Here is a 13301-nt window from a genome sequence, read left to right as displayed (position 1 = left end):
ACAGAGCGGAGCTGCTGTAGTTGTTCATGTGCTAAATGTTATGGCTCATATGATTCTGTTTTGCAAGACTAGTATATATTCGATTTAATTGTTTTTTTTTGAAGCTGAACCCCAACTGATGATTTCATAGCTAATAATAGTATTGACCATTGCAGTGTAAAGGCTCAGTAACACTTTTCTGTTCAGGTATTTTCTTATTTTGAAAAAGGTTCCAGAAATTTTGAAAGTCTTTGGCATATGTCATCAATATGCACTTTCCAATCTAAATTCTCGTCAATGTTAATTCCGAGGTACTTTGCAAAAGTTGTTCGATAAATAATATCATTTGCGTTAACTTGTATTTTAGATTGTTTATAATCAAAGCTTTTTGTTTGATGCTCCTCTAATAGTAAGAATGATGACTTAGTGTAATTTAAAGTTAGTTTGTTTGCTTTTAACCAGTCATTGATATGCAGCATTTCTTTGTTTATTTATGTTTACTTCCTCTTGAACAGCTTCCAATTTTTACCTGAGATAAAAATAACTGTGTCGTCTGCATACAGCCTAACATTCATTTTAGTACTGCAGGGCAAGTCGTTGATATACAAAAGAAAAAGAAGTGGGCCTAGCACCGAACCTTGTGGTATTCCGCAAGTAATATCTTTAAGGTCTGATGAAGTGTCTTCATATTTTATAAACTGCTTTCTTTGAGACAAATACGATGATAATAATTTATTCATTTGTCCTCGAATGCCATAGTGTTCCAACTTGTTGAAAAATATGTGGTGGTTCACAGTGTCGAAGGCTTTGGCTAAATCCAGGAAAATTATACATGTATTGTGTCCGCATTGTTATTTTTAAAAACAAAAGAACCATAATTCTTTTCAATGTTACACTAAGCAGTCTTTTTGCGACATGTTACAGGATATAAAAAAACAAAAACAAACCTAAAACACAATTAGGCTACAAAATGGAAATAGGAAAGGTTCAATAATGGTTAACAGTGAGAATATTCATTATCAAAACAATCACAGGTTGCAGTCTATATTCACGAAAGCAAGGTTGTTGGCATATTGTTGAAGTTGAAACAACGTTTTAAATCAAAAATAAGTCAAAAAATTCTTATTCAGTTTAAATAGATTATTCTTATTCAAAAGTTCATTCTTATTCATTTTATCAGAAGTTCGATAGCTTCGTCGAAACTTGCTGCCATTGTTGTTTGGCGCCTTTACTTTGTGGATCCGCAGTTAAGAGTCTATGCTAGGGCACAAGTCTTTTAAATCCATACTTTACTAAGCAATATAGACTGTAGTGCAACATTAACATTTCCTCAATTAGACGTCTAATTTGTTAATAAGAAAGTTATCTTGCAAACTAAAGTAAACAACAGAATCAAAACAGCAAGGAAACTGACAACAAACCGACGGCAATGTGACAAAAACAAATCAGAAAACACAAATATATACTGCTTAAAGCAATATCAAGTCATGGCGTAGTTTGAAATTCAATCAAAGATTAATTATTGTCGGGTTAGAACGTGTTCTCAACAAGTTCAAAAAATACCACAAACGACTCCTGTCCAGAAACACAGGAAACGAATTACGAAAAGTTATACAGGGGTCGGCAACCTATGGCCCATCAAGGAAAATCATCCAGCCCGCCGCCGCTTTACAAATTATAGTAGCCCATTATATGACCTGCCTACAGGGCTTCTGAGAAAATTTTTCACTCGGGGTACTGTACGAAAACGAAGAGTCATTCCGGTGCCCCCGTCTCACTCCGGGCCCCCTTTGTCAAAACACATGAGGTTTGCTTACACGTATTGCACACCATACAACATTTTACTGCAGAATTGCACATCTGTGCGCAATAATAGCATCAGGCTGCAATAAAACTATTATTTAATGTTTTGTGTTGTGCGTATCATGTGATCTGTCCCTCGCCAATTTGTGTAGGCTATCATGATTTGAATTTGTGTCAGTTGTTGATGGTGCTGTTGAGGTGTCGCTTCTACAGCTTTAAAATGTCAAATTTATTTATTATTTCTCTAAGATATAGCCTATAATTATTCCCCGCTAACATTACTGAGAGTTATAATTATGTATCTGGTAGCCTGCAACAAGTCAAGCTTTCTACCAAAACTCAAACATAAAATCTTGTTAAACATAATCAAATTAATCATCTGACCAATAACCTTTCTTCATTAAATTTTGCATTCACCACATGCCCACTGCCCAGCAGAGGTGAACGAAGTCACTTTTTTCGACTCAGGCTCCGAAATTCATTTTGAAGTGAAATAAGCGTGAAACTACCTTTTTCCAATAATTATTAAAAAACACAAAAAAGCCCAAACACGTTTTTCTCAAGCCTGCTTTTGCTACCCTATCCCCCTCCCCCCACACAGGAGAATAACCAACTTTTATGATTTAATTTAGGGCGCTTTTTAACAGAACATGTTTACAAGTAGCCCCCCCCCCAGGACCAAAGAATGACAACTTTTATGGTTGAATTTAGTCGTTTAGGATGGTTTTAACCAACATTTTCGTGCGTAAAGTATGAAATCATAATTTTGAGCCTTCCAACAATCACAGGCCTGGGCTCTCAATGGTACGCTGCCTGCCTGCCTAGTGATGTATTATTTTATAACCAAACCCCTAACTTTTGATTAATGTGATTATAACTAGGGATGTGCCGATTACAGAATTTTTGCTGATGCCGATTCCGATTCTTAAATATGTGCCGATTCCGATGCCGATACCGATTCTTTGGTTAAATGATTAAAGCTGCTTTTAGTTGGCGCTCTACAAGTGGTTGCGATTTTGTTACAAGTTGCTGCCTTTGAAATGTCTAAAAGCGTTCACTTTGTCGCCTGCTCTAGACAGCGTGATTTTTTATGGTAGTTCTTCGCTTCTTGCGCGCTACAAAGTGGTGATAGACACGCGTTTTATTTGTTGCGAAAATCAGGGAAAAGAGAAAAATCGCCATTGCTCACAGAGTGTGAAATAAACGTAGCTTAATGCAATGTGCAAAATATTATCTTGTGCGGTTTGCAGTATTTTTCTCGCAGAATTCAAGAAGGTGCCAGAAACAAGAAGAGAAAAAGACTAGAGTGTAAAAGAAAATGAACGCAGCGGTATTGAATATACAAAAACCTTTAAAAAAGTAACACACCAGCCTTGCATTCAAAGTGCATCAATAGGCGAAAAAAGAAAAACATCTTGTGAAGAAATTAGTATTGTTTTTGAATGCAGAGTTGCCAGGGTTGAGAAAAACCCGGGTTTTTTTAAAAAAGCCCAACCCGCCCGGGTTTTTTTAAAAAAACCCGGGTTTTTTTGGGTTTTATTGGGTTTTTTAAAAAAGATGCAAAAAAAAGGTAGATTCAGTAGAGTAGTACTTTCAGTAGAGTAGATACAGACTACAGTAGAGTAGTACTTTCACCAGTTTAACTATAAGGCCTTTTTGCATAAATGAGTTTTAGTGTAGTGTACACAAAGTGACATTACTTGATTTTTGTGTACTGTACAGTGTACAATATCCACTGCGTTTTCAGTTTATTCTTGGAAATTTACTTCACAATCACATCTAGGGGTGTTCAATGTCGATTTGATTTCGATTAAGGTGATATTCGAAATTCGTTTTCGTATCAGGCATATTCGAAATTATAGCTGTCCTTTCGGCTGAACGCGGTTGAAAGTAACGCGACTGGCGCGAAATCTGTCTTGTCGCATTTTGCAAGCAAAAAAAGACTTCGACGCATGTGCATCGCCGATCACGTGACTATCACACGCTCTCGCGGGTCCAACAGCCAGTCCTGCACATGTGCATTGAGAAAAGTCGTGCGCAACGTCGTTGTCTTCCACGCGCGTGCAGCCAACGGGAGGTGTCAGTTCTTCCAATTCCGATAGCCCCGACGTTGAGCCAACACAGGCGATGAGCGAAGACGCCAGACCACTCTGACGGAACTCTTCTCCATGGGCAGGGTCCAGATGAAAGACTCCAACAACAGTGATGATGATGAAATCAGCTCAATCTCAAACGAGATTTCCTATTTTATGAAGCAGAAGCTTGCTTTTAGGCAAGCTGATCCGCTTTCCTGGTGGAAAGCAAACGAAGGCGAGCTACCGCTGCTGAAAAAGCTAGCCGAGAAGGTGTTTGTGACCCCAGCGACCTCGGCTCCAGCGGAGCGACGTTTTCAAAAGCTGGCCTGACCGTCACGAAGCTGAGATCCCGACTGACGGGTGACCATGTCGATCAGCTTGTGTTCTTAAATACCAACATGGGCCTGGAGCTGTAGACGTTATTTTGTATTCTTTTTTCGCAAATTTTCATGGCGTTTTTTCGTGTTTTCTAGCGAATTTTCATAGCGTTTCTTTTAATAAAATCACATTTTGCAGTGTGGTGAATAGTTGTGATATTCGAAATCGAAATTCGGAAATCGAAAATAAATTGAATTTCGAATTCCGAATATTCAAATAATTGAAATCGAACACCCCTAAATTCACATCCTTAAGTCCTAATGTAAAGTTTGTTTTAAGTGCCTTGTAGTGTTTTTGTTCATTTTTTTAATTTTCTAATAAAAACTGGACAAATATGATGCTCTGGGTTTTTTATGGGTTTTTTTGGGTTTTTTTAAGTGGGTTTTATCAAAAAAACCCACCCGGATTTTTTGGGTCGGGTAAAATACCAACAACCCTAAGAGTTGCAGCCAATCTTGTTGCTTAGCAAACACGTGAAGATTACCGGGTAGCTGGTTTGATTACGTTTGCGCAATCACACGATTGTTTGTTGAACGCATTAAGCGTAATAGGCCTATACTTGGAGTTCACTTCTCTCTGCTTTGTAAATTAACATTAAGCAACTTTCAGTGACTACGAATTTTACAACGATTAAACAATAATTTCAAAGAACATTTCCGCTTTTTAATATTCAAAATTAAAGGCACGTAAATTAAAATGCAATAACATCAACTTTTCACCAGTTGCTGTAGTAAGTCTGTTCCGTTAAGGCGTAAAAATATTGCCACCTGTGCTAAAAATTCGTTCGCTTTCGATCGACGATGGTGGTGACGAAAGCAATTTATTTGCAATTTTGCTCAGCTTAGGAAACATAGTATTGTTTGCTTTCCACCAAATCATTTCTCTTCTTGCTGCGCTAAAAATGTCTGCATTAAGGTATATTCTACAGATCAAAGAAAACTCCCTAATTTTGCCGAATGCCGACTAGAGCCGGGACAGCATTTGGCTGTAACATAGTCCGTTTCATGCGTTGAACAAACTATCGAGTGATTATTGCGCAAACGAGGTAGCCTAATCTTTTTTCACGTGTTTACTAAGTGACAAAATTAATTCACTGCAATTCAGCGTCTGAAAAAATATAACTTGCAACTTCACACGTTGTTTTCCATTGACGCCCTTTGTTTTTTTTCAAAAGCGTTTTGAATCTTTCAGACAGTTGTTCTCATTTTCTTTGCAGTTTATACTTCCTCGCTTTTTCTCTTAACTTGCTTTTAGCGCATCGCATACTGCAAGCTAATAACTATTACGTAATAATCCATTTCTCCTTTAACTTCCAACCGTTGTGTATTCATTCAACTTTTATATTTTATCTGGTCTGACTTTCTCTTTGAACGTTTTTCGTCATTTCAAAGAAAGAAAGTATTTTGATCTCGCGCCTACTAAACAAGAGTTTACAAAATGGCGGACAATCGTCATAGTTTAGAGTTTTAGACTACTGCTCTCCGAATGCTAGTTGACGCTAATGCGGTTGTTCAAAGAAGCCGTTCTTTGATCGGCATTTCCACGCGCTCGCGCTACTTTTAATTAGGAAACTTTGATAAAGAATCGGAAAGAATCGGCAATTTTTTCCGATGCCGATTCCGATGCCGATTCTCCAAAAATTGCCGATACCTGCCGATTCCGATTAATCGGCACATCCTTAATTATAACACAGACTACGCTTTATTTTCTCCGCTTCTTTGGTGACTTTTATACCGTTCATGATGTGAATCGTCATAACACCCGACAAACCTTTAAACATTCCTTTTGACTCAATCATCTGTTGGCTAAGTCGAGACGATATGTATGCTAAAGAGTGTACAAGTGTATAACGTTTCGAAAACTATACTGTCTTCATCTTCAGTGTTATAAATGTGTAATTGTTATATTGCACAATGTGCAGTAGTTTACATGACCTTAAAAGGGCACCATTGCCCCTGATCTACAGAAAAATTGAGGGCAGGGGTGCATCCTCCCTCTTGCCCCCCGCTTTCGGTGCCCCTAGCCTAGCCTACACGCATTTGAAACAAAACTACAACTCTGGGAAAGTCAACTGCAAAATGCAAATTATGCTCTCTTTGCTACATTGCAGAAGAACAAACCTACGAGCAATACATCATTTGTTTCTATGATACAACACATTTTCATCCAGCTTTGGTGGCATTCGTTCTCTTGAAAGCGACATTAAAAAGTATTAAGTCCTACTCCATCTGATGCACAGATGGATACAATGCAGAAACGAGCTAAAATTGAAATTTCACGCCGAGAGTGTATCACTGCTTGACTTCTATTATAATATTTCTTGAGTGGAAACAATATCCCAACTTGATTAATCATGCCAAAAAAAGGGGGTCATTATTTGGCAGCACTTACGCATGTAAAAATCTATTTTCGTCAATGAAACTCACCAAGAACAACTTGAGAACAACATTTTTAGACGACCACTTGCAAGATGTCATGCTTCTTTCCTTATCCAACTTACAGCTTGAACTTCAAAAACTTTCAAACCAAAACAACTGCAAAATCTCACATTAATGTTGTTCTAGCAATAAATGTATGTTATATTTTGTGATTTTGTTAATGAAATCAGGACTTAGTCTGATTAAATTTTATAAATTCGAAAGTTGTGACAACTTTATAAAAAAATAATTTGTTAATGGAAAATGTGAGCTACGGTCTGCCAAGACTTTGTAAATTTTGGTTTTGGCCCGCGGTTAATAAAAGGTTGCCGATCCTGTTATACAATGATTAGCAATACAAAACATTCAAAAATATCACAAGCGATAATCTATATTCATAGTAACAAGGTAGCATACAAAGTAATCCCAATCAAACAAAACAATCTCTTAATATCTATTCACCAAAAACAAAGGAAAAGCAGACAAATAGTTAACATAACAATAAATAAATAACAAATAAATCACATTCCTATAACTTTCCTCCAGAGTGTTTCTCCATCTTCTGACTATTCAAATTGCTAACACATGGAACCACTTTTTCACATAGGCCTACGACTATGTCCTACATCACATTTTGGCTTTTCACCAGTGTCAATTCACATATGCCGTTTCAGGTTACTGACCTGTGCATTGTGCAAACGATTTCACACACAAGTCACATTTTTATGGCTAATCACCAGTGTGAATTCGCATATGCCGTTTCAGGTTACTGACCTGTGCAAACGATTTCGCACAAACGTCACATTTATATGGCTTATCACCAGTGTGAATTTGCATATGCCTTTTCAGGTGACTGACCTGTGCAAACGATTTCTCACACACGTCACATTTATATGGCTTATCACCAGTGTGAATTCGCATATGACATTTCAGGTGACTGACCCGTGCAAACGATTTTGCACACACGTCACATTTATATGGCTTTTCACCAGTGTGAATTCGCATATGACCTTTCAGGTTACTGACGAGGGCAAACGATTTCTCACACACGTCACAAATATATAGCTTTTCACCAGTGTGAATTCGCATATGACCTTTCAAGTTACCGATGAGGGCAAACGATTTCTCACACACGTCACATTTATATGGCTTTTCACCTGTGTGAATTTGCACATGACGTTTCAGGTCACTGACCTGTGCAAACGATTTCTCACACACGTTACATTTATATGGCTTTTCACCAGTGTGAATTCGCATATGACCTTTCAAGTTACCGATGAGGGCAAACGATTTCTCACACACGTCACAATTATATGGCTTTTCACCTGTGTGAATTTGCACATGACGTTTCAGGTCACTGACCTGTGCAAACGATTTCTCGCACACGTTACATTTATATGGCTTTTCACCAGTGTGAATTCGCATATGACGTTTCAGGTTATTGGCCTGGGAAAACAATTTCTCACACACGTCACACTTATACGGCTTTTCATCAGTGTGAATCATTTCATGCCGAATTAAACTACTATGTTGTGGAAATGATTTTTCACATAAATCACAATTGTATGGCTTTTCACCAGTGTGACTTCTCTCATGAATTTTCAATTTCACCACTTGTTCTTGGTTATTGATTCCATATGGTTCACAATCTTCAAGCTTTACCAGAATTGCTTCACTTTGATTCATGGTGAAGTGAATGGTCGTTTTGAATTAGTGGTACATTACCGATGGTTGACAAAACAAAAGACTTATATACAAAGTATGAAAAATATTGCAGGATAAACAGCCTATTATATAACCTGAAACACAGGTAACAAACTGTGAAATATTCAATATTGGTAAACAGTGCGAATAATCGCATAGTCGAATACTTATCTCCAAAAATATCGCAAGTTAAATTCTATATCCATAAAAGCACAAACCATGCGCACAAAAGTGACATCTTGAAAAGTAATAATTATATTACACAAATTTTAACGAAAGCACAGTCTTTTATTTTCCATGTTACGCAAACTAATACAGTCGAAATCGGCTAGTCGCATATCGGTTAAGAGCATAAATCGCTTTAGAGCATAGCATTGCATAATCTCAAACCATTCCCATTCACTTGTGAAGAAAATTCAACGGTTAGTCGCATAATGATTAATCGCATAAATCGGCTAAGCGACTAGGAATTCTTGATAGATTTGTAGACTTTTATCACTTAACCGCATATTTCCTTTGGCAAAGCAAAGTTGCTCAAGATAACACCTCAAGACAGACAGTTAGCGCCTACATGATTTAAACAATAAAGTAAAACCGCACGAAAAAAGGCCTTCTCTTCTATGATTTGAGTACAGTGCTGTATGAATCACAAGACCACATTTCATTTATGGATTGTTACATCATAAACAAGTATCATTACGTCGCAGTACGAACTGTAGAACCACAAGACTAAGGAAAATCTAAATCGCATGATTAGTGAATTTTCTTTCTTGCTCGCTGAAGCGAATTCGTTACGGTTGGGTGATCACGGCAGCTACCCGAAAGCCACGAGGAACGCGCGTGAACAGTTGTTGCTGCGTCACACTTCGCTGACCAACAGCCAAACAAAGTAGTAACGTTATTTGGAATTCGGTTGTACAGTACTATTCTAGAATATTCTGTAAATCTCCTAACACTCCGGGTTACGTATTAAGGCTCAATGCCTTCGTTCATCGAAAAAGTCCAGCGGTCTGTTTTCACGCTTTTGCGTTAGATAAACGTTCGGTATTGACGTATAGGATACTGTCAAACAATGTAAACGGTTAAGCGCATATACCGTTTAAGCGCATAAAAAAGCTTGACAAATTGACTATGCGCTTAAACGATTTCGACTGTATAAAGCTTGGGTAGAGTTTGCTTTGTTGAACCATAGAGAAATAAAACAAAGTAACTTCAGCGAGTTTAACATGATGTATATATACATTACATGCACAAAAATAACATAATTAAAAATAAACTCTAACGTTTTCAACACGTACGTATCTGTCCAAACAATATGAACAGCAGATGGAATCTGTCCGAGAGCGTCCTCGGAGAAGCCGAAAACCTCCCGCAAGATTCGCTGATTTAAGCTCAGTTTGTTTTAATTTCTGACCATCACAATGAAAAAACAAAATATTACAAACATAGCAGAGGTCTAGAAAAAGGTAGAAGAGACAAAACACGAACGTTATAATGTGCATGATACCAAAGCAGGAATACCAGTTTAAAATATGGCACGGTCGCAACACCTGAATAAAATTTTTACAAATTTAGAAAAAAAAGAGAGGGGAAAAAAGGCTAGTGATTTTTTTTAACAATTTATGAGTAAAAAAAAAATAAACAAAAAAAAATAACACAAGCCAATTTTTTTTAATTTTTAAGATAAGATATAGCAATAATGCTTATTTATCAGCTCACTATCGAGTAATGATACAAGTGTCCGGTATACAATGAAGGACATCATGCTATGTTATAATGATGTAACCTACTGTGTTGCAGAATTTTGTGCCGTGAATAACTGAATATCATTTTTAAGGCAAAAATGAAAGATTAGGCTACAATTAGGCTAAAAGCAAATAGCAAAAATTGTTATATTGCACAATGTGCAGTAGTTTACATGACCTTAAAGGGCACCATTGCCCCACCATCAACAAAAAAATTGAGGGCAGGGAAGGCATCCTCCCTCCTAATCCCCCGCTTCCGGCACCCCTGGCCTAGCCTACGCGCATTCAAAACAAAACTACGACTCTGGGAAAGTCAGCTGGAAAACGCAAATTATGCTCACTTTGCTACACTGCAGAAGAACAAACCTACGAGCAATACGTCATTTGTTTCTATGATACAACACATTTTCATCCCGCTTTGGTGACATTCGTTCTCTCGAAAGCAACATTAAAGTATTAAGTCCTACTCCATCTGATGCACAGATGGATACAATGCAGAAACGAGCTATAATTGAAATTTCACGCCGAGAGTGTATCACTGCTTGACTTCTATAAAAATTCTTGGGTGGAAACAAAATTCTAACTTGATTAATCATGCCAAAAAAGGGGGTCATTATTTGGCAGCACTTACGCATGTAAAAATCTATTTTCGTCAATGAAACTCACCAAGAACAACTTGAGAACAACATTTTTTGACGACCACTTGCAAGATGTCATGCTTCTTTCCTTATCCAATTTACAGCTTGAACTTCAAAAACTTTCAAACCAAAACAACTGCAAAATCTCACATTAATGTTGTTCTAGCAATAAATGTATGTTATATTTTGTGATTTTGTTAACGAAATCAGGACTCAATCTGATTAAATTTTATAAATTCGAAAGTTGTGACAATTTTATAAAAAAAAATTTGTTAATGGAAAATGTGAGTTACGGCCCGCCAAGACTTTGTAAATTTTGGTTTTGGCCCTCGGTTAAAGAAAGGTTGCCGATCCTGTTATACAACGATTAGCAATACAAAACATTCAAAAATATCACAAGCGATAATCTATATTCATAGTAACAAGGTAGCATACAAAGTAATCCCAATCAAACAAAACAATCTCTTAATATCTATTCACCAAAAACAAAGAAAAAGCAGACAAATAGTTAACATAATAATAAATAAATAATAACAAATAAATCACATTCCTATAACTTTCCTCCAGAGTGTTTCTCCATCTTCTGACTATTCAAATTGCTAACACACGGAACCACTTTCTCACATAGGCCGACATCACATTTTGGCTTTTCACCAGTGTCAATTCGCATATGGTGTTTCAGGGGTTACTGACCTGTGCAAACGATTTCACACACAGGTCACATTTCTATGCCTAATCACCAGCGTGAATTCGCACATGCCGTTTCAGGTTACTGACCTGTGCAAACGATTTCGCACACACGTCACATTTATATGGCTTATCACCAGTGTGAATTCGCATATGATCTTTCAGGTGACTGACCTGTGAAAACGATTTCTCACATACATTACATTTATATGGCTTTTCACCAGTGTGACTTTGCATATGACTTTTCAGGTTATCGACCCGTGTAAACGATTTCTCACATACGTCACATTTATATGGCTTTTCACCAGTGTGAATTTGCATATGCCTTTTCAGGTGACTGGCCTGTGAAAACGATTTCTCACACAGGTCACATTTATATGGCTTATCACCAGTGTGAATTTGCATATGACCTTTCAGGTAACTGACCCGTGCAAACGATTTCGCACACACGTCACATTTATATGGCTTTTCACCAGTGTGAATTTGCACATGACCTTTCAGGTGACTGACCTGTGCAAACGATTTCTCACACACGTCACATTTATATAGCTTTTCACCAGTGTGAATTCGCATATGACCTTTCAGGTAACCGACCTGTGCAAACGATTTCTCACACACGTCACAATTATATGGCTTTTCACCAGTGTGAATTTGCATATGACCTTTCAGGTGACTGATCTGTGCAAACGATTTCGCACACACGTTACATTTATATGGCTTTTCACCAGTGTGAATTTGCATATGACGTTTCAGGTTATTGACCTGAGCAAACAATTTCTCACAGACGTCACATTTATATGGCTTTTCACCAGTGTGAATCATTTTATGCCGAATTAAGCTACTATGTTGTGGAAATGATTTTTCACATAAATCACACTTGTATGGTTTTTCACCAGTGTGACTTCTCTCATGAATTTTCAATTTCACCACTTGTTCTTGGTTATTGATTCCGTATGGTTCACATTCTTCAAGCTTTACCAGAATTGCTTCACTTTGATTCATGGTGAAAGGTGAAGTGAATGGTTGATATCAATGAGTCGTGCATTAGCGATGGTTGACCAAACAAAAGACTTATATACAAAGTATGAAAAATATTGCAGGATAAATAGCCTATAACCTGAAACACAGGTAACAAACTGTGAAAAATTCAATATTGGTAAACAGTGCGAATAATCGCATAGTCGAATACTTATCAGCAAAAATATCGCAAGTTAAATTCTATATCCATAAAAGCACAAACCATGCGCACAAAAGTGACATCTTGAAAAGTAATAACTATAGTACACAAACTTTTAACAAAAGCACAGTCTTTTGTTTCCATGTTACACAAACTAATATAAAGCTTTGGTAGAGAGTTTGCTTTGTTGAACCATAGAGAAATAAAATAAAGTAACTTCAGCGGGTTTAACATGATGTATTACATACACAAATGTAACATAATTAAAAATAAACTCTAACGTTTTCGACACGTGTGTCTGTCCAAACAATATAAACAGCAGATGGAGTTGTCCGAGAGCGTCCTCGGAGAAGCCGAAAACCTCCCGCAAGATTCACTGATTTAAGTTCAGTTTGTTTTAATTTCTGACCATCACAATGAAAAAACAAAATATTACAAACATAGCAGAGGTCTAGAAAAAGGTAGAAGCGACAAAACGCGGACGTTATAACGTGCATGATACCAAAGCAGGACAATCAGTTTAAAATATCGCAACACCTTAATAAATTTTTTACAAATTTAGAAGAAAAAAAAGAGGGAAAAAAGACTAGTGATTTTTTTTAACAATTCATAATTTTATGAGTAAAAAAAAATAAACAAAAAAAAAATAACGCGACAAAAAGACAGTTGCTATGTTGATCGACCTTGGTGGGTTATCA

The 13301-nt window shown here is 37.0% G+C and overlaps 1 protein-coding gene across 1 annotated transcript in view; it reads right to left on the bottom strand.

Annotated features, from left to right (window-relative positions):
* LOC145782833 (uncharacterized) overlaps positions 1–12200 on the bottom strand; it is a 113197-nt gene extending 100997 nt beyond the window's left edge. The window contains 2 exon segments of the mRNA XM_082594599.1: positions 7427–8098; positions 11517–12200. Of these exon segments, the coding sequence (XP_082450725.1) occupies positions 7427–8098; positions 11517–12167 (1323 nt within the window). The 5' untranslated portion in view covers positions 12168–12200.
* Positions 12201–13301: the final 1101 nt, after the last annotated feature.

The sequence above is a fragment of the Aplidium turbinatum genome, chromosome 14 (genome assembly GCF_918807975.1).
Source record: "Aplidium turbinatum chromosome 14, kaAplTurb1.1, whole genome shotgun sequence".
Lineage (NCBI taxonomy): Eukaryota > Metazoa > Chordata > Ascidiacea > Aplousobranchia > Polyclinidae > Aplidium > Aplidium turbinatum.
The sequence above is the reverse complement of the archived record's forward strand: the minus strand, read 5'-3'. Positions and strand labels throughout refer to the sequence as shown.